This window comes from Benincasa hispida, chromosome 8 (assembly GCF_009727055.1).
Source record: "Benincasa hispida cultivar B227 chromosome 8, ASM972705v1, whole genome shotgun sequence".
Lineage (NCBI taxonomy): Eukaryota > Viridiplantae > Streptophyta > Magnoliopsida > Cucurbitales > Cucurbitaceae > Benincasa > Benincasa hispida.
Genome location: NC_052356.1, coordinates 59224438 through 59246859, shown reverse-complemented (window position 1 = coordinate 59246859; position 22422 = coordinate 59224438). Strand labels below are relative to the sequence as shown.

At 35.3% G+C, this 22422-nt stretch overlaps 2 protein-coding genes across 6 annotated transcripts; one reads left to right on the top strand and one right to left on the bottom strand.

The window, feature by feature from the left end:
- The first annotated feature begins 12636 nt into the window (after nt 1–12636).
- Nucleotides 12637–16290, top strand: LOC120082760 (protease Do-like 5, chloroplastic). The gene is made up of 8 exons (XM_039038048.1): nt 12637–12955; nt 13063–13197; nt 13311–13373; nt 13481–13570; nt 14572–14694; nt 15006–15093; nt 15664–15738; nt 15996–16290. The coding sequence occupies exons 1-8, from the start codon at nt 12737–12739 to the stop codon at nt 16100–16102; spliced, it is 900 nt and encodes a 299-aa protein (XP_038893976.1). The 5' UTR covers nt 12637–12736; the 3' UTR covers nt 16103–16290.
- Nucleotides 16291–17797: 1507 nt separating this feature from the next.
- Nucleotides 17798–19961, bottom strand: LOC120082644. 5 transcript variants are annotated; one of them, XM_039037897.1, is made up of 4 exons: nt 19812–19960; nt 19533–19642; nt 19374–19433; nt 17798–18331 (listed from the first exon to the last, which is right to left on the bottom strand). In XM_039037897.1, the coding sequence occupies exon 4, from the start codon at nt 18307–18309 to the stop codon at nt 17971–17973; it is 339 nt and encodes a 112-aa protein (XP_038893825.1). In that variant the 5' UTR covers nt 18310–18331; nt 19374–19433; nt 19533–19642; nt 19812–19960; the 3' UTR covers nt 17798–17970. The 5 variants fall into 5 exon arrangements, with proteins under 5 accessions (XP_038893825.1, XP_038893826.1, XP_038893824.1 ...); XM_039037898.1 differs by having other exon boundaries at nt 19571–19642; XM_039037896.1 differs by lacking the exon at nt 19533–19642 and having other exon boundaries at nt 19812–19918.
- Nucleotides 19962–22422: the final 2461 nt, after the last annotated feature.

Genomic DNA, 22422 nt, shown 5'->3' with positions numbered 1-22422 from the left:
AGTGGCCTCAAAATTAATAAGCCAGTCATAATCATCATTCTCCACTAAACAAGTTTCCAAAACTAGTAAATCATGTTTACCTTGTTTTGCCTTGGCCTTAGCCTTCTTCTTCTCCTTCAACTAGTGAGAACAATTTCGCTTCCAGTGCCCGTCCTGGTTGTAATGGAAACACTTTCCTTTGTCAACCGATGTCGATCGCCTTCCCCGCTGAGCGACAGGTTGCAGGTTAGCAGGTGTCTTCCCCTTCTCCTTACCACCCTTCTTCTTCTTCCACTTGGAAGTGTTAGAAGTAGAAGATGCAGACTTAGTTTCGAAGGTCAAATACTGATGGAACTTTTTTTAAGATGAAGTAACATTTACCTCAGCTACCTTCTTCTCCTTACTTTTTAGCAAGGATTGGAATGTTTGCAACTCGTTGAGGAGAGTTGTAGGAGTATAGTCAACTTTGTTCAATATGGCATTACTGACAAAGTGCAAGAAGCTATCCGATAGAATTAGGAAGTCAATTTTACTCGACAACCAAAACCCCGTGGATGCATTATGTGATGCATGTTCCTAAGATATGCGTTGATAGTCATGCGTTGATGGTCATGTGTTGGAATGATATTGCGTTAATGAATGTATGCGATGACCATGCATCCTGCCACAAGTTTTCTTACGCTGGAACCAAGTATAATTCCAACGCAAGTTTCTCAGGTAATCCGAGGTCGAACACAGGGATTTGTAGCTATATGTTTGCGGTGATGTGAATGTGGTGGTTTAAATAAAAGAATGGAGGGGATGTCGCTAAGTTAATCCTACTCCTACTTCTACCTAACAGACAACACAATGAGAATATGCATGAAAGGTAGAGATACAACAAACCTTGACATGAAATAAATGTATGGGAAAATAGATAAAATGCAAAGATGTTTTCATTGCAACCCTTAAGAGTGACCGCAAGGGCAACCTTAGTCAACGTAAGCCAATGCGATCATGCAACACACATACAATAGTAAACCACCTATCAGTGCGAATGCTACGGCTTCTATTGCTAGAACGCATGCGATATATGCGATAAGTCTATAGGACATACACATAAGCCTCTATTCTCATTTATGCGATGACAGAGTGACACACATAAATAAGGCGACCACATATTATCATACCTATTCCTAGGGTGCATGCGATGCAGTGTTGACAAACAGAGCTTATCTCTAAGTCCCTATCTCTTGCTTATGTCGATCTAACCTAGCTCTCTCGAGTCTAGATTCTAACCTAGCTCTCTCAAGTCTAGACTCTAACCTAGCTCTCTCGAGTCATTAGGTTCTTTCTTTAGACTCTCTCTCGAGTAGCTCTAAAGGGGTGTTGGGCACAACATAAAACAAGACAAACGCATGAACTTGGTTGACACAAGATTACTCCTATCTCTAGTGAACAATGCATGCATTGCTTAATGCGTCCAACCACTTACCCTCCCGGGCAGTTGATTGTTGCTGACTTTACTCATAGACAAGGAACGCGTTAGCCTATAGACAGGCATTGCAGCAGCTTCATACTAAGCAAATAAGATTACTCACACACTCGTACAATACACACCTCTCGGTGGGTTGCTACATGCTTCATATCCTTAATTCACATGACTAAGTATGTGATACCCAAGCAATCCCACTAATTGTTGCAATGAAAGTAAAGATGCTAAGCAAAGAAGATGGAGATGGAGTCGAAGGAATAGAGAAATGCATTGAAAAAAAATTGTATTGATTCCTTAATTCCAAAATGTCATACAATACAATATGAGAAAAGAAAGGAAAAGGAAATGACCAGCTGGAAGCAAAGATTTGCTCCCAACAGATGTGCGACAAGGCTCCCGATGGTGCCATGGATGGGCGGAGGAGTTGACTCTCTCGAGATTTAGATCCGGTCGTCACTCAAAATGGATGAAAGAGGTGAAGAACTCTCAGCCATCTTCTCACGCGTTTGCCTAGATCGCAAGGACCCGCCCTAAGCAAACCTCAGGCGAAAACCTTGGATTCCTTTATTTCTATTCATCGGCTTCTATTTATAGAGCTTGGATCACCGACAACATTAATTGGACTGCTATGAATCTGACGTTCGACGCGTTCATCCTTTCTGAACCTCTACCACTAATGGCGTGGTAGGTGAAATGTCAACATCATCCTTTGGATTTTCTCGAGGTAGATGCGTTGATGCGTTCATTCCACCAACCTTACATTGATCCCATTAGAATGTGTTGTCGCGTAGCCAATCATTCAATGGCCACATTCGCTTAATACCGCAACTCTACACGATGACCGCAATCGCTTCACGAGTGCAACTCCCATGCGATGGACGCATATGGTTGATTACCACAACATCCATGCATTGATCGATGCGTTTGCCTTTGCAATGGAGTGTTTCTCTACATGCGGTCGTCTATGCGGTAGTCCAATTTTCGTGTTTGCATTCATTTCCTGTATTAGCTACAAAAATAGAACATTAAACGCATAATTAATGCAAAATAACGGGTTAGTTGAGATCCATCATGTTGATCAACGCAAACTCTTTTTCTCGTGAATTCCTATCATGATCGACGCAATTTCTGCCTAACAACCTACATAATTCTAAGTAAAAGGCCTAAGATGACATGCATTTCTACACGTCATCAGTACCCTCCTCCATTTTGGAGTTGAAGATGCATTTCAGAGCTTCGTACTTGAGCTGTCCAGACGGTTGTCCAAGCGTTCCCCACAAGGACTCCATGATCTCACATGCTGAGATCATAAGCTCATGCTTCTTAGCTAAAACACCATTTAGACTGGCCAAGATGTAAGCTCAGGCCTTCTCATTCACCCGTGTCCATCTTTCATAAGCCTCCCGAACAGTTCGAGTGGTTTTGTGAGTTGGAATAGGAGGAAACTCCTCCGTAAGACGAACCTTAGGTCATCGATGATTAATATTGTAGTTATCGTGTGTTTCCAACTAGCGTAATTCTCGCCAATCAGTTTATCAGCACTTAAAAGAGCTACTGTGGCTGTAGCCATTTTTACGTTGTTGAAAAAATCAACAAACTTAATAAGTCTATGCATTACCACTTTTAACACCAATTTTAGTTTTAGCAAAATAGTTTCCATGTACCCTAAGTGAAAAGACATCTATTTCGCAATTGTGCTCTAGTGAGGCAAGACAAGTCACCGGTAGAGTGATCAAGTGCTTCTTCACTGGGATGAGACATTCTCAACCATTAGACAGAAACAACTCTTATAACTAACTCTAACATTCACCGTTTTTCGGTCCAGAACTGTTAATCCTTAACAATTCCGCGTAAGTATAACCCCTCATTTTCGACGCTAGAATCCTACCCAAATGTGCCCATCGTAGAGAAAAAAAAGATTAGGACAAGAGACTAAAGCGACCTTATCCTATATAGAAGACCAGATAGAGAGTCGTGCAAAACTGCAATCCTATAGGGGTACACTCCCAAGGTGCCTCGAGGCGATGCAAGTGTGAGTTTAATTTGCTAAAACAACTATGGGATATGTTGTCACACGTTCGCTCCCACTTACTATGAACATTCTCTCCATTTACCTTGGTATTGACCTACCCAAACACCATCCTTTAGGGGGACACTCCTGGGGTGCCTCGAGGCAGAGGATAGATCTCACGCTATGAACATAAAGGGAGAAACGTGAAGAGTTTTAAATGAAGTATCATATACCCCAAGTAGTACCTCCCACTAAATTTTCTACCTAGGGGTTCATTAACTTAGACAACCCGACTACTGATTTTATCCAAGTGTGAGTTTAATTTGCTAAAACAACTATTGTCTTTGATAATTAAACAAGTTCAAGTCAAGTCCCATTAAACTCTTTAACAGACTATCCTCAATTTGCATGCATGCATCAAATCTATCTAATTCATCTTTCTAGGTAGGTTCCCAGGTAGGGGTGTTCCCTTTCCGTCAGCTTAAGTATCCCAACCTAAACAAAACCCGCCTTAAACAAAAGGTCCCTTATAGATAGATTTGCTACATATTTAACCTTTTATTAATCAATTTAATCCTATTAAACTGATTAAAAGATTAAACCTGAGGTTTCTAATCTCATTAGAACCATGATCTTAGGTCTATCTCCATCAAATTTTAGAACTCTTTTAAAACATGATTCAAGCCTAAGTTCGCATGCATGTCTTTCTTATTGATTTTAGTTTTAATTTCCATTTTAACTTTTATAAAAGAAATAGCCAAAACCATTCCCATTGCTAAGAAAAACCAGGTATTTATAAATTTTACAAATTTAACCTATGTGTCATGCTTCATGCAATGTCCATTCATTACTATATATAACTCTTATATACTTGGTAATGAAATAAGCATACTTGCTTCCATACACCCTTATACTATAACACTTATAATATAAAGATGATGCATGAATATGCTTAATGCATGCATAAATATAACTCTTATATTATATGATGCAGGAGTATACTCTTAAGTAATCTAATGATGCAAACTACTATATTGTAACTCTTATAATATAGAGATGATGCATGACCAATCCATAACCTATGGTGGGATTTCAACTATATGGCATACTATATGACATATAATAAAACATACATCTTATGTACATTCACAAAATTAATGGACCGGGATGATTAGCCTAAAAAACCATAAATTAAATTTTATCTATTACATAAAACCATCGAGCAAACTGGTTCACAAGCGAATCGGATCTTGAACCACCCGGGTGAAGTCTTCTTGCTGATTGTTTAGTAAAAAAGGTCGAGTAGCCACGATCGTGTAGCAATGATCAAATACCTTTGACTATGCGATGAAGCATGAAGGCCACTCGATCGTTTATCGCACTAATTAAATGCAAGACTAAACGATCGTATAAACGACTACGATGTTGTGAAGCATGATCGTCTAGATGATCGAAGAATAAGCGATAAGTAACCTTTACTCTGCGATCGTGTAGTTAGTGACTAAGCGATGAAGCTTGCTGACCTACATGATCGTTTATGCACACACGTCTACCTTGTAATGAATATCCCATACTCAACGATCGTTTACCCCGTCGTTTACACGATCTGACCAATGCTTGGTCGTCTTCTTCCTCGAAGTAATACGCATCTCCACGCCTCGAAGCCTCATCACGAGCGAATCAAACTGATTCAAACACTTTGAATTACAGACTCAATAACAAGTTAATATGCCCAAAAACATAGAGGCCCTTATAAAGAACTTTGAAATGTAAAATAATTCAACAACCAGAGGCAATCATCCTAGAAACTCCATTAATCCACATCCGCAAACTTATTTAATACTTAAACAGAATGTAGACATACTTAACACCCACCAAGAATGTAAATGTAATCCTATACAGTAATGGATTTGGAATATCAGAACCTGGCCCTGATACTAATTGAAGGAACTCATATTAAAGAGAACCCATGAGCGGAAGCAAGATCTTTCCAAGCCCATTGTGACAGAATTAAAGTCATTCATAAACATACAGAATAGTTATGCATCTTCTAACAAACTACATCATGCTTCCATAACTAAATACAAAAGGAACGAGATACATACCTTTGAAGAACTCTTCTTCTACTGATCTCTCACTCTCGCGAAGAACTTGGTTTGCAATCTCTCACTCTCGCCCAGATCGCCTACCCAATCGTCTAGTAGTCACAAACATGTAACCTCTTAGACACCACCATTCGACAACCTTGTTATTCTCGGAGTGAGAATCCAGAAGGTGTGGGCTCTGTTGGATTTGGTAGAGGGATGGAGGAAGGCAACGATCGAACCAAACGACCAAGCAAGTGGGAGAAGGAACTGTCTATCGCATAGACTTTGTTGCTTGATCGTTTAGTAAATATCACTAAGTACACGATCGTTTAGAAAAACAGGCTTGATCGTTTACACGATCAATTAGTGAATCTCGCTTGGCATGTGATCGCTAGTAAAAGGCGCTAGTACACAATCATTTAGAAAATCACTTGAAGGCTATCGTGTAGTCTCTCGTGAGCTAAATGATAAGTCATGCACTTAATGAAGCGATTACTTACAAAATGAAAACATTTTTTATTTTATCCTTCAGTTATTAAAACTAAACATAACCTCCCACTTTCACGCACGGTTAAAGGAGAAACCACCCACAATTATCATATAATTGTTTTAATTATAATTAAATATAATAACTAACTTATCATATTATATTTATAACTTATAGTTTTAATATCACATCATATGTAACATTTAAACCATAGTCCTTTTCTCCTTTATTCAATATAAATCATATTTATATCAAAATCCTCCAAATAATATATCTTATACATCATATCAATTATATCACATACAATTGAACCAGTTTAATCATATCATATATAATCAAACTCCCTCTTATCAATTTGAACACTTCAAACTGACCCAAAAATTGATTCTCAACTTGAATCCACTGAGTTATAAAGGGGACCTTATGGACCTGTATCTTGAAGCTTCAACGGTATGTGAATAGCTGACTAAACTCTTTAATCACGACATCCACCATCCATTAACTGCTGAACACTCCACTAAAGACCGACAGTTGCACTTTTCTCATTATAGATATATTTCTATGTCCATCGGATATAATCAATCAACAGTACGATAACCCTTCACATATCGCTCTAAGTACAGTTGGGCCAATTTACCGTTTTACCCCTGTAGTTACATCTAACTCCTTAAGTACCACTGATTTCTCTAATGAACAATACATCATAGTCCTACTATGAGTGTACACCTTTTGGGCCATGAGAAGGTGTGTGGTGCCATATCGTTTAAGCCCCGGAATCGGCCCTTAAGGGAGAAATTTATCTGTATACCCTTGCTCCGGGGAATGAGAGAATTTCATCTTGTGTAGCTGAGTTTCCAACTCCCCAATCAAACGAATCCAAAAAGTGGTAGGTTTCAGTCGGCAATCTGGTCACTCGCACCCATGAAAATCAAAGGACCACCCTCATAGGTAGGAGTTCCTAACTCACTTAGGATTAAAATCGTGTTATCTATGATCATCCTAGTTAAATGAAATTCTCTATCATGAACAGCTTATATAACGAGACTAAACACTTTGTGGTCCTGTCTTATACAAACTCCTTTGTATAGGACACCCCTGCTCGCATGTCTCCACATGAATGATCAAGATCAGACCATCTGTAGCACTTTACAACACTTGTAACATCTACAAAGTGAGTCGTATCCATAATGTCATCAGGATGAGGTTTTCCTCTTTTATCCATATACTACAATCCGTTTAGGTTATCACTTAAGGCATGATCGACTTGTATGTCTCCACATACATGCTTAAGTCACAATGACAACCAGGGATCTTAGTTTATTGGTTTGTGGTAAATGCAAATAAAATATCTCATATTTCATAAACAATAGTGGAGAAAATATCTCAAATTATTACATTACAAGTGTTTGTTCATACAGGTGTTTACAAACTACAGAACCTTACAAGAGTTTAGGGCATCAACCCCAATACAATAAACATTCTAATTCATTAATTTTGGTTGTAACTAAAGCATGTTCATACAATAATAAGAGGGTTTCAAGCAATACCTCTATAGAACCTTTAGAATCTCGATTCTCAGCTGCAAAACTTCTACAAATCTTGTTGTGAACCACCTCAAGATCTTCCTCACTATTCTTTTGGAGTTTTAGATTGAGTTGTGGGACTCAAGATAAGCTTGAATGAAGAGAACTTGGAGAAGAACTCATTGCAATAACCCACTTGAAGAACAACTTTTTAAACTTGAATTTTTCAGCAAAACTCAATTGATGCATGCCTCAATTTCACTTCTCTATTTATCATAGGGCTCTCATACAAAGAAGATGGCTGCATGAAATGCAGCTCATGCTTGGAATATTGAAGATTGAGTCAAGTGGGTTTTAAGAGAGCAAATTGAAGGTGATAATGGAAAAACCCATAATTCCATTTTGTGTTTTTCAATTTCAATTTTGATTTCTAAAATCAATTTGATTTCAAAATTGAAAATATTATTAATTTTACAAAATTAATTTTCTAATAAAATTAATAATAAATAAATAATTAAATAATTTAATTAATTCTAATTAATTTAATATCAAATATTAAATTAATTTACACAAATTTCATCTTCATGGATTAATTAATTCTCCAATTTCATTTAATTCTAATTTGAATGTTTCAAATTAACTTATCACGCTACTCTAAAGCTAAAACATTTACAGGCTAGTAGGGGACCTCGCGAACCTTCAAATCATGGGCTCCAATGACCCAAGAATAATTGACTAAACTCATTACACTGAATTAACCCCCATTCGTTAACTAATGGGTCACTCCACTAAAGACCATAGTTGTACTCCCCTTATTGTAGATATATTATGTCCACTCGATATAACCATGATTAGTAAGTTAACCCTTCACAAGTTGTTCGTAATAACGGTTGGGTGTCTGTTTTACCCCCGAGATTACCTCTTGTTCCTTAAGTCCCACTGATCCTCTAACGAATAATTGATTTATGATCCGATCAACAAATTGAGTCCCTCTCGGGCCAGTGAGAAGGTGAGGCCCCTTATTCAAGACCTGAGTCAGCACTTAAGAGAACAACCTCTCTACTATCCCTAGAAGTGGGTAGGAGTGAATTTCATCTTGCACCCTATGTCCCCAGCTATCTACTCGGTCTTATCCCTGAAATGGAGGTTTATTGAGTCGGCTTTGTTGAGCCAACCTTCACCTATGCAAATCTAAGGATAATCCCGAATAAACAGGAGTTCATAGTTAGTTTACGATTAAAGCCAAGTTATCTAGGTTATCGCTTTGAAATAGTCAGTCTTATACAGTAAACAGCGTTATAAAGTAAGAGTGACTGATTTCGTGGTCCAACCTTGTACAAATCCATTGCACAGGACGCCCTCACTCTTCATGTCATAACATGTACAAATTAGGATCACATCGTTTGTAGCACTTTACAACTCTTTGTAACAACTACAAAATGGGTTGCATCCAATAGTGTTACNAAATTAATAATAAATAATTAATTAAACAATTTAATTAATTCTAATTAATTTAATATCAAATATTAAATTAATTTTACACAAATTCCACCTTCATGAATTAATTAATTCTCCAATTCCATTTAATTCTAATTTGAACGTTTCAAATTAACTTATCATGCTACTCTAAAGCTAATCCATTTACGAGCTAGTAGGGGGACCTCACGGATCTACTGATCATGGGCTCCAATGATCCGAGATTAATTGGATAAACTCATTACACCGAATTAACCATCATTAATTAATTGATGGGTTACTCTAGTAAAGGTCATAGTTGCACTCCCCACACTGTAGATATATTATGTCCACTCGATATAACTATGATTAGTAAGTTAACCCTTCACAGGTTGTTCATAATAACAGTTGCATCAAATATCTATTTTACCCCCGAGATTACTTCTTACTCCTTAAGTCCCACTGATCCTCTAATGAACAATTGATTTTTGATCCGATCAAAAAATTGAGTCCCTCTCGAGCCAATAAGAGGGTGAGGCCCCTTGTTCAAGACTCAGAATCAACACTTAAGGGAACAACCTCTCTACTATCCCTAAAAGTGGGTAGGAACGAATATCATCTTACACCTTATGTCCCCAACTATCTACTCGGTCTTACCCTTGAAATGGAGGTTCACACCATGCAAATCTAAGGATAATCCCGAATAAATAGGAGTTCATAGTTAGCTCAGGTTAAGGTCAAGTTACCTAGGTCATCGCTTTGAAATAGTTAGTCTTATACAGTAAACAACGTTATAAAGTAAGAGTGACTTATTTCGTGGTCCGATCTTGTACAAATCCATTGCACAGGACGCTCCCACTTCTCATATCATAACATGTACGAATTAGGATCATATTGTTTGTAGCACTTTACAACTCTTTGTAACAACTACAAAGTGAGCCGCTTCTAATAGTGTTATCAGAATAAAGCACCCAACCTCATTCATATACTATAGATCATTTTGACTATTTACTCGAACCTGATCTACTTTTATGTCTTCACATAAAGTTCAAGTACTCATGTAATAGTCATAGGTCTTTTAGTTTATTGGATTTCTAAAACGAAATAAGCAATACATATATTCAATAACAACTTATTGAATTTTTAGAATAAATTTTATTGTTTACAAACCACGAGTTTTAGGACATAAAACCCAACATCTTATACAAACCCCCTTGTATAGAATATCCTCGCTCACATGTCTATACATGAATGATTAGGAACGGATCATTTGTAGCACTTTACAACAATTCTAACACCTACAAGATGGGTCATACTCGTAGTGTCACCAGGATAAGGTACCCAGCCTTATCCGTCTACTACAAACCATTTAGGTTATCACTTAAACATGATCCACTCGTATGTCTCTACATACATGTTTAAGCTACAAGATAACCTTGGATGTTAGTTTATTGGTTTGTGGTTAATGCAACTAAAATATTGAATAAAATATCATATATTTTATTAAATAGACAATGAGTTTGTTCAATAACATTTACAAACTATAGGACCCTACGAGATTTAGGGCATCAACCCCAACATTATCTAGGCTAATTTATATAAAATACTTTAAAACTTTGTATTTTATGTTAAAAATATCCTTGAAATTTTAAGAGTTTCAAAATATCCTTAAACCTTTAAAAAGAGTTTTAAAAAAAAAAATACTCCTACCATTAGGGGTGGTTGAGCCAAGGTGTTGGAAAGTGTAAAATTATTAACTCTATTCCTTGTTTGGCCTCATGAATTTATAAGTCCCACTATTTCAAAGCATCAACTTATGTCTTACACGACTCCTTACACTATTATGGGGTTGTTTACGGCACTGACTTGAGATAGGGTGTTTGGAGTTCATATATTTGTGGAATGTATACGTATGTGTTTAAGATGCAGAATTATTTGGTCTGAGTTCATGTCTATGTCTCAGATGCAGAGTTAAGTTTATATGTCTGAGGTATTTAGTATAGTTTTTTGAACTCTATATAACCTGCTTTTATGATTACAATTTTTGTTTTAAAACTTTTCTATTCAATAATTCTACCCATCTTTGTAGGAATAAAATATGAATTGCAATTTTTTTAAAAAGCTTTTCTTTCTTTCTTTCTTTCTTGGGTAATGAACAACAATTAATCTATTATATTTCTTACAAAAATATGGTTAAATAAAATGAGAAACCAAAGAAAAATCATAACTTTCGATTTCTAATTTTTCTACATGGATTTCATTATCATTTCTTCTTTTTCTTCGTCTTCTTCCTGTTATTGCTCTGTATTTTTATTCTGTCATGATTTTTTTTTAATTGAACCTCTCCCATCATCTTAACAACCAATGAAATGTCACCATATGTATACAACAATTTCACTTTCAATTCCTCCAAATTTGGAGGATCATCAAAGAATAAATCTTCATTTTTCACTAATTCTTGCTAAAAAATGTTCGAGAAAAAAATCTTCATTTATGGTTTTTTTTTTTTTTTTTTTTTTTTGTTATATGTTACATACTTTTCAAGTACATAATACTTTTCGTCCTAAATATTCTTAACACTATTTGATATATGATTCAATTAAACAATAATATATTTTACAAATTTTTACGTATAAATATTACACTTATTGTAGACAAAATAACTAATTTTATATAATCAACAACCCTACAATTATACGTTAACAATCACCAATCTATAATAGTCAGAAGTGGTTGTCAAAGTTGATTTTCATTGGAGTTCGTAATCGGAGGTGGATATGGAGCCTGAATTGGTCACACTAAGGTGGTGTTCTAGTTGGTTGTCAGAGTTGTCGTCGGAAGGTGGTTTTTGAAGCCCGGATTTGGTTGCGCAAAGATAGTCGTTGAAGTTGACCATCAAAGATGGGTTTTGTCGGAGTTTGTAGTCGGAGATAGTTGTCAGAGCCTAAAGTTGGTCACATAAATGTGGTATTAGAGTTGGCAGCCGGAGTTTGTCATTAGAAGTGGTTGTCGAAACTCCGAGTTGGTTATCGGAGTTTCTCACTCAAAGGTGGCCATCGAAGGTGATTTTCGTTGAAGTTTGTAGTCGGAGATGGTTGTCAGAGCCTACAAAGGTGGTTGTCAGAGTTAGTTATTGGAGGTGGTTGCCGAAGTCTAAAATTAATCGTAGGAGTTAAATCATCAGAGTTGTCATCGAAGGTGGTTGTCGAAGCACAGAATTAGTTGTTGAAGTTGGTCGCTCAAAGGTTATCGGCACCCCAAGTTGGTTGTCGAAGTTGTCATCGAAGGTGGTTGTCGGAGCCCAAAGTTAGTTCTCAGAGTGTGATAGGAATATTCGCCTAAGTGGCTGATGGGTGGAAAGCTATTAAAAACATTAAAAGAAATGAGAGTTGGGTGAATTGGTAAAGTATACCAACTAACTCTATCAATATTTAAAGTTAGTAAGTCAAACATTGGGTTGGTATATCAATTTAACTCAACTCATGTTGGTGAGTCAAACACCTCCTATGTGTCGCTAAAGTTTATAACTCTCATGCTCCAAACATCCCTACCTAACTCAACTTCATTGGTTGATCTCAAAATAAAAAATAATTAAATAAATAAACTTTCCATTGGTCGTTTTTTTCCCCTTCAAAAGTCCACAGAACAGTTATCTCAACCGCCGAGGAAGATAATCGGATTGCTAGCAGAAGATTGGTTGAAGAAACAAAGTGGAAATCCATGGCGTTGGGCTCTCTCGGAATTCGTCTTCTTCCAATTTCATCTCCTCCGAATTCCGCTGAAAATCCCTTACCCATCACTTCCCGAAGAGCCATTGTGTTTGCCCCTACTGCTTTAATGGCTTCCCTGCTCGCTTTCCCTGTTCCCACTTACGCCGCTCTTCCCCAACTGCAAGACGACATTCCACAAGAAGAAGATCGAATCGTTGCCCTTTTCCAGGTCCTTCTCTTTCTCTGCGACAATATAATGTCGATTTCTTCAGTTTCATTTCAATTTGGGTCTTGTTTTTATCTGTTTTCTTCTATTGGTTCTCGATTCCAATGTAGGAAACTTCGCCTTCCGTCGTTTACATTAAGGACCTTGAAGTAGCCAAAAACCCTCAAAACCCTTCTGGAGAAGATGAAAATGCCAAGGTCAAAGGGACTGGTTCCGGCTTTGTTTGGGATAAATTTGGCCATATCGTAAGCCCTTCTCTTCTTTGATTCTTACATTTCTTTTTTTTGCCAACTCCATAATCCCCTAGAGAACTTACCTATCTTTGTTCGTTAGCTGAAGCATTTCTTCTTGTGGACAGGTCACTAATTACCATGTCGTTTCTGCATTGGCTACTGATAATAGTGGATTACAGCGTTGTAAGGTTTTGATAGTTAATTACTGTGTTTTGGATTGTTGTGCATTTTTAGTGGATGTTATGCTTGCAGTCTCTAGCCATTATTTCTCAGATTTGGGTGGGTTCTTCTGTAGGTAAATTTAGTTGATGTAAAAGGAAATGGAATCTATAAAGAAGCAAAGATTGTTGGTTTTGATCCAGAGTATGATCTAGCTGTTCTTAAGGTATTGAATCAAGCTTGCTTGTATTTTTCCTTTTCTTTTCCCGCTAGTTTTCTTTATGCTTCTGGTTTGCTTCGTTATGTGAAAACTAGGTGCTGTCAATTCAGGGAATGACTTCACTCAGTTTTGACATTCATGCAATCCCATCTGAAATGGTGCCCATATATAAATTCTCTATTGATGTGCTAATTTAGCTCAAGAGTCGTGTATAGGGCATTCGTATCTTCATTCCCTTCAAAAGGTCTTTGAGAAGCATGGTTATGGATACTAGAATATATATATGACACTCACTCATACAGTGACACGTCCTTTTTTAAAAAATCAAAGACATAGACATGGAAAGAACACGTTTATTAACCTTTTTAAACGTCAACAAGTTTATTGTGTATTTATATACTTTAAAAATTGAATTTAATGTATTTTGATCTAAAGCGTTTTTTTATTCGTCATATATTATTATGCGTCTATTTAGTACATTTAATAAGTGTTTAATATGTGTCAAAAAAATTATGAACCTATATTGACTTTGTACATCTAGTGTCAAACACATGTTTATTGTGCTGACAAGTGTTCGATATGTATCCAACAAGTGTCGGAGTGTCCAAATGTATAAGCTTCTTTTGTTCTCAAACAAGTAAAGATTATGTAAGATTTGCAAAAGATTACATACAATCTCAATCTTTATTTTGGCCGAGATTCTACCAAAAAAACAAAAAAAAATCAATTGTTTGGATGTATGATTAAAAAGAAGTTAAAATTTTTTATTTGAATCTTGGGTTCGATCTCGGCCGGAAAGGACCGAAAAAAACTATTCTAATGAGTTCTTCAAAAGGATGTTAATTGTAAAAGATGAAAACGTTTTAAGATTTTTGACCATTTGGTGACCTTCATCCCATTTCTATTCCAAATGTGGTGTGCAAATACGGCAGATTGGACAATCTATATTGTCAATCTCTTATGTCGTATCATGATTTGTGTGTTTGAATTTTCCATGTAACATCCAGGTGGAACTTGAAGGACATGAACTAAAGCCCATAGTCTTCGGTACCTCTCGAAATCTACGTGTCGGTCAGAGCTGCTATGCCATTGGCAACCCTTTTGGTTATGAGAAGACACTAACAGCAGGGGTAAGACATCAATAATGTTACTTCCTCCATTTAATTTAAGGAAACCCACTTTGAATTTTCTATTCAAAGGTAAAACTAAATTCCATAGTGAAATACTTCTCTCTAACAATAAACATAATAATCATAGAAGGTGAGGTATCTCTCATCTCAAACGCATTTATGCTTTTATTACCAAAGAACGTTGATGAAGTAAGAGTTTCTCTAAGTGTCACTATCAAGTTTCCTCCTGGTGTTCTTTACAAGTAACAGAGTTATATAGTAGATTGACTAAATAATTGAGAACCGTAAATCATTCAGGGTTTGGATAGCAGGTGATCAGCGGATTGGGTAGAGAAATTCCATCACCAAATGGAAGAGCCATCAGGGGAGCTATTCAGACAGATGCTGCTATTAGTGCAGGTTCATGTTTCAACTTACTGAAATAAGATTTTGCCCATTCAAACACTATTATCTTTTCATGCTGCCTCTGTTTCCTCTTGTTAAAGTTATTCTACATCCATCACTCTCATTGCAAGTGTATGCCTTATTATTATTATTTTATTTTATTTTATTTTTTTGATTCCGTGAGTGTTCGGACCAGCTTACGCGCACTTCAACTAATCTCACGAGACAACCTGTCTAACCCTACAACATTTGAGTATCAAGGAAATTCGTAGCATCAATACATTTGAGTTCCATAACCCATGATGGAACCCATAAGCTTTTAGCATCTATGACCGCCATAGATTGAACCCATGACCCCTTAACCCTTCAGTTTTTTTTTATGTTCCCACTACCACTAAACCAACCCATGATGGTTATTATTGATTCCACTGATCTTGATTCTTTATACTATTGAACAGTTAAAGTTCATGTATATATACTGGCTTATCTTGATCTTTTCATTCCATCTCTGGTTCATTGCTGGCTGCCCAATTCATCCATTAATAACTATATCTTATTCTTAACTTACCCACATTAATTTTACAGGGAATTCAGGGGGCCCTTTGGTTGATTCATACGGTCATGTTATTGGAGTCAACACAGCAACTTTCACTCGCAAAGGTGAAGGATCTCAATTTCTTCATCTGCCTTAGTTTGTTAGAGGAAATATGATGCATAATATTCCCCACTTATACTTCAAATGTGGCTGATATCTTTGCCTTAGCTTACTAATTATCAAAGCTAACTCAACTTTTTATAGCCACTTGAAAGAACAGTCTTCACAATAGTAAAGAAAATAGAGAACAAGCAAATAATGGTATTTTTTGTGGTTATTGAGTTCAAAGTTGTGTTTATACATATTTGGTTATGCACTGCAGGAACTGGAATGTCTTCTGGTGTTAATTTTGCTATACCTATAGACACAGTTATCCGGACTGTGCCATACCTTATTGTATATGGAACACCTTACAGTGAGAGATTTTGAACAAAGTTTTACCATCTTAAGAGAACACAGTAGCCATTCATGCAGCTCCAACTCCTCTCCAAGACCATAGACTAAATTGTAAATGACAATTTGCTAATATAAATGAATTTTGCTTTCTCAAGTGTATTATCCTTGTGCATTTCAAGATCATGGTCTGGATCGTGAATAATTATTTGCTGTGTTATTCTTCCTTCTCTCTGTTGGGTAATTCTATTATTGAAGCTAATATTTATTAAATGCAATGGGAAGAGTTTGAATGATTGCTAGTTGGCTTAATAATGTCCTTGATAAGCTTTTAGCATCAATACATTTGAGTTCCAAGGCAAGTTTAAAAATGAAAATAAAATTTTAAAAACTACTTTCTTGAAGCATTTGAAATCTGGCTTAAAACTTCGAAAACATTTATAAAAAAACAGGTAAGGAAGCAAATATAGCCATATTGAGCAAAGATTAACAAAACCATTTGGTTAAATTGTAAACAATATTCTTAAGCTTTGCCCTTCGTAAAAAATATTCTGAAGCTTTCCCCTTTGTTTCCAAATTACCCAGCCACTTTCAAAAGTTGTAATACTACGATTATCCTTGACCTTTCATTATGAACATTTTAAAATTACCATTGAAGAACGCAATGTTAGATTGACACACAATTTAGATTATTGTCACGCGATTCCAAATCCTAATTTTCTCTAGTCAAATTTAGTTTTGAAACGTTTATAAAATGTCAATAGTAATATTGTTACTTTTGGAAGAATAAGAGAGGGACGAGAGATACATTAGAAACAATGGACAAAGCTCATATATATTTTTTATGATTTGATCAAATTATTTCTCTATATCTAACAGGCAAATGGAGTTCCAATTATTAGGGAGTACATGGATTGGGTTGGGTTGAAGGTATTTTTTTGGACTAACTCGAAAATTCGAGTTGATTTGATTGGCAATCCAAATGACCCAAATGAAGTTTCCAACCCAACCCAACCCTTAAAATTTGGATTCGGTTGGGTTGTCGGGTTATAACTTGTTTTTTTACTTTTAATAAAAAAATATTTAAATTTATATACTGCACAGGACTAATAACTAAAATCTCATAAAATTAATATGCTAAATACCAAATATCTATGATATCTATTGTAAACTTTAAACAAGACAAATATCCTAACAATTTTAAAAGAAAAATATTAAGAATTCAAAAATTAATCAATACAAAGAAATCAAACTTTAAACAAAGAAGAATAATCTAGATTGACCTAACCCAACTCGAATTATATACAAAGATGCAAATTAGACATTATTTTAATTGAAAATCAAGTCATCTATAAAAACAAGAAAGGAATAAATACTACTCCTTCTTTCTTAATCACAGTAATTGAATTCTTTGCCAAATTCCAAAAACAAAAACATGTTTTTGAAAATTACTTTTTTTTAGTTCTCAAAATTTAACTTGGTTTTTTAAACCACGGGTGAAAAGTAGATTAAAAAAAAAAGAAATTTTGGAGTAGAAATAGTATCCATAGACCTAATTTTCAAAAACAAAAAAACAAATAAAAAGAAAATGATTACCAAACGGTCCTAAAAAAAACTACCAATTTAAAAAACAATCTCTATCGAGCCTCAAGATTTCTTCGGCAATCTATTTAAAGGTTCTATCTTGCATTGCAATCTTCAACTTAATAAAGTGAGAATGTGCACTGATTATTCAGAGTCTATCAAGGGAAATAAAACGTATTTCCTAATCCCATGTTTCTACCAAAAACATCATATTGTTTTACTATTTTTCTGTAGTAATAGAAACAGTCATAAACATTCTCATCAAACAAGTATGCAGATTTTTTTTCATCCCCTCATAAACTCAGGTTTGATCTTATTTGCTAAACTGATAGCAGTGCCAATTTTTCATCAATGGTACTATCTATATGACAAGATACACGGCAAGAGTTGGGTATAAGAATAAGACCAAGGCACCGTTGTTCCATTGGAGAAGGCGAGCTATGCCGAGTGCTACGATACTCTACTGCATCTTGGAGGATAATATTTCCTTGCTTGTCAATGCAGTAAAAGCTGCCCAAGAAAAACCTTCCATCTTTAATACCTATGAGCATTCGACGGAACAACAGCCTTCTCACCTTTCCTACACGATCTAAACTCTCTGGGTTAGACTCAACATTGCTCCCATCCTGAACCATGGATCCTTCTGATTCTTGTTCCATCTATGGTTACTTCAACTGATCCCTATAAGTGGAAATGTAGATGTAGTTGATGAGCAAGACCAATTATATTATCAGAATTGCAACTAAAGCCAGTGTAATCTGAGTGAAAAAGGGGGTTCCATTCCAATTATCGGAATGAGAAGGATTGAAGATTTTGTGAAAAGAGGAAAAGATCAAAGCTGTAAAAGTAATGAATGTTAAACACAAGAAACACAATTCACTCTAAAAAGAAGGGAGCATGCTCTATAGCATCAGCAAGGAATGAAAAACTAATGGAAGGAAAATATCAGGTCTTAATCATACAATTCCATTATAACAAACATCGTCCTTAAGAGCTGAATACAATTACGCAGAGAACTGTATTCACCATAAGAACAATTCCCATATGAAGAACTACCACATATAAGGGCATATGCAAGCAACAAGTAATGGATAGCAATGATGATAACTCTACCAGAGATCATGATATAAGATACCTAACCCACTTTAATTATCTAGTTATCTCAACCAAGAAAAGCAACACTATAGAGTGAGCCTATGAATTGAACAAAGAGTCTAGCATATAGCTAATAATAACATCTTTTTGTCAAAACTCAAAAGAATGTCTCTCACAATCACCATTAGAGATGATATTGAAGGAGGCCCAGTTGAAGGTACAGAGGGAGGAGGAAAGTGGAGGAATAAAGAGAACAACTACTCAATTGGACTAAAGCTATTGACATGACTAATTAACGCAAGTTGTGACCCTTTTGGGCACGAGTGTTTCAACAAGGGTAGGGTAAAGCAAAAGCACATTTTCCTTTGAACTAAAGGAAATAGTTAAAATTAAAATGGTTATGGCAGCAGATTTCAAAGCAATTCTTGGTAAGGAATTAGAATCAACATTCACTAGCAACCTTCAATAATCAAAGTTATTAGAATCAATCCAAACAAATCTCACCTTTTCACTAGGCCTTCTTTTAGAATTTAGAGCACAGATTACATGCATCGAGAAGCCAGCAAGGTATGAAGTATGGAACATAGAAAAAAAAACAAATCATAATAACTAATAAGCATACACCCACCCATCCATGCAACCATCCTCGAAACTGGCCGACTGATTAGGGTTGTACTTGTTCAATAAGCTGTCAATTGATCATATTTCAAACGTTACAAGTCAAGATTATCACTAATTCCATTTACACAGTATTCTATCAATGTAAGCATCTACTAAAACTTAAAACCCTTAATCTCCAAGTTATTATATCAAATGCCCTTCAACCATTGCCCATTCAGAGGCTGGTCTGATTCAGGTTCAATTTCTAACCCAGCATTCAGCCAATTCATGTTCGACCTAACAGAAACCCAGTAATCAGATGGCAGTGAGAAAAGAAACGATCAATTTTGAATCACCTCGAAAGCACGAAGGATCCACCGAAATGGAGTAAGTAGAATATTCAAAACATATTGCTTGGCTAATTAAAATAGAGAAAACAATAAAGATAAAAGCTCCAGAATCATACCCACAGCAGGAAAGGAGAAAGAAGATGGTGGTAGACGGCAGAACAGAGGCGAACTTGGCGGCCGATTCTGTTTCTGAGCTTCTCGTCGACGATGAAAGAGAGTGGAGTAACATCCCATAAATAAATAAATAAAAACTCAAATTCTTAGGAAAAAAAAATCAATTTTTCTTCTCATTTTTTTGTTATATCAATTAAAATAATTTGTATCAGTTTAAATTTTTTTACCTTCATAGATTTCGTTTGAAAAAATCGTGTTTGACACGTGTATCAATTAAACCTATAATTAAACAAATTAAATTATTTATTAATATTACTTTAAAATCGCCCATACATCTTCAAATGTCGAATTAACAAAATAAACTATTAGAATTAATGCATCTTAACCGAGAGTCTAAACTATATCGTCGGTATGGCAACCTAGAGGGGTGAGTAGGGTTTAATCAAATTAATTAAAACTTTTTTCCAAATGAGAACTCAATTAAATAAATTAACAAACTTTTTACTAACGAGTAATTTAAACAATACATTCATACAAATAAATTCAACTCAAAATAATCAACAAGTTAATAATAATACTTTAAAGCACCCAATTTGATTCTAATAACAAGATTGGCGATGAATGTAGAAATTTAAGAACTACCAACCAAAATATACGAATATGAGCAATTAACTACAAAACAAGTATTGTAATTAATTTCATGTAATAAACTATAATAACACATTAATTACAAATTTAAAGTAGTATAGAGATAGAGAAATTAACATCGAAAGTTTTTATAATGGTTCGGTCAAACTCAACGTGTATCCACTTTTCCAAACACCTCTTGTGATTTTGAATAATACGAGTTCAAGAGCAAACTCAATCTTTTTCATAGATTAGGATCAAACCGTTACAACCCCTCTTTTTTGGGATCGAGAGTAACTTTTGCGAGATGTTTGGAAAAATTAAAGAACATACTTGAGAAAACTCTCTAAAAGAGTGAACTTACAAATTTTGAGCTCACAACAAATCAAGTCTCACAATACATAAACCTCTCTCAAGAATAAAATGAAAATAAGAAAATTGAAGCTTGGAGAGAGAGTAATAATGGTGGTTCATGTAATAAACTATAATAATACATTAATTTCAAAATTAAAGTAGTATAGAGATAGAAAAGTTAACACCGAAAATTTTTATAGTGGTTCAGTCAAATTCGACGTACATCCACTTTTCCAATCACCTCTTGAGATTTTGAATAACACGAGTTCAAGAGTAAACTCAATCTTTTTCATGGATTAGGATCGATCTGTTACAACCCCTCTTTTTTGGGATCATGAGCAACTCTTACAAGATGTTTGGAAAAATTAAAGAACACACCAACTCATTATGTATACAATTCTCTCTAAAAGAGTGGATTTACAAATTTTGAGCTCACAACAAATCAATCCTCATAATACATAGACCTTTTCCCAGAATAAAATGAAAATAAGAAAATTAAAGCTTGGAGAGAGAGTAAAATGGTGGCTTGATGAGGTATGAGGATTGAAAATTAATGAAAGTTGTTTTGATTTTGGAATATTGTCCAAAATAACCCCATTTACTTTTCACATTTAAAAAATAACACGCTTTATCAATACTCGTTAGAATGGTTTTTCTCGGGCCTTCTCGAATGAGATAGGGCCTGAAATTGAATTTGAAATGTTATGAATTCAAATTATCCAGTTGTTTAAACGGATGAAAATACCTCTGCTTTAAAAAACCTTCAAATACACAGAAGCCATTCCAACTCCTCACCTCACCCGAGATATCCCTACTTTCACCTTGAAATTTTCCTTCTCCATGGTTATTTGCATCCTTAAGCTTCCTTATTATAAAGGTATTTCACTATTTCCTTTGTTTAGTCTATTGTTTCATCTTAAATTAGAGTTTAGTTAGGGATTTAGAGTCTATCTGAAACATATGGGAAATCTAGGTTTGATATTATCTTTCTTTCAATATTTGGTCCTTTTTTGTGTATGTTGTCCATTATTGATGATTTTTTGGATACTTCATCCTATTTCGATTTAAATCTGTTTGAATCTTAGTGGAGATTCGATGAAGTGGGCCTAAGATTGTTTGAATGTGTCCCGAGATTGGGTGGACGATCATTGAGTTTTGGGCATTTTGTATATGATCTTGGGTAAATGTGCCTCAAGATCGTTCTTGAGATCTTATACAGGATGGAAAAACCCTAATCTCATGGCACGCCGGTGTAAATGGCTCGAGTTCTTTATAATTAACACACAACCTTGGGCGAGTTTTACACTGAGATTTAAGGCATATTCCAAATTTATGTGTATATTTTGTTGTTGTTTTGCCTATTTGATTTTTGAGTTCAATGTCAGGTTTGTGGTCTGTGTGACAGATGACATTGGTTCCTAAGATCCATACTTCTTACTATTTTTCGGTAAATCTAACTTGTTATTCTCATCTGGTAAAAACAGTCTCAAATATTAAGAATAAGTTAACAGCTAGACAGTTGTACATGTTTAGGTAAACTATTTTTGGTCATTTTTTGGATGTTAAGTTAGTTTTTAATGGGCTTTTGGGTCATTACATTCTTTTATCGGAGGTACAAAAGGATAAGGAAGA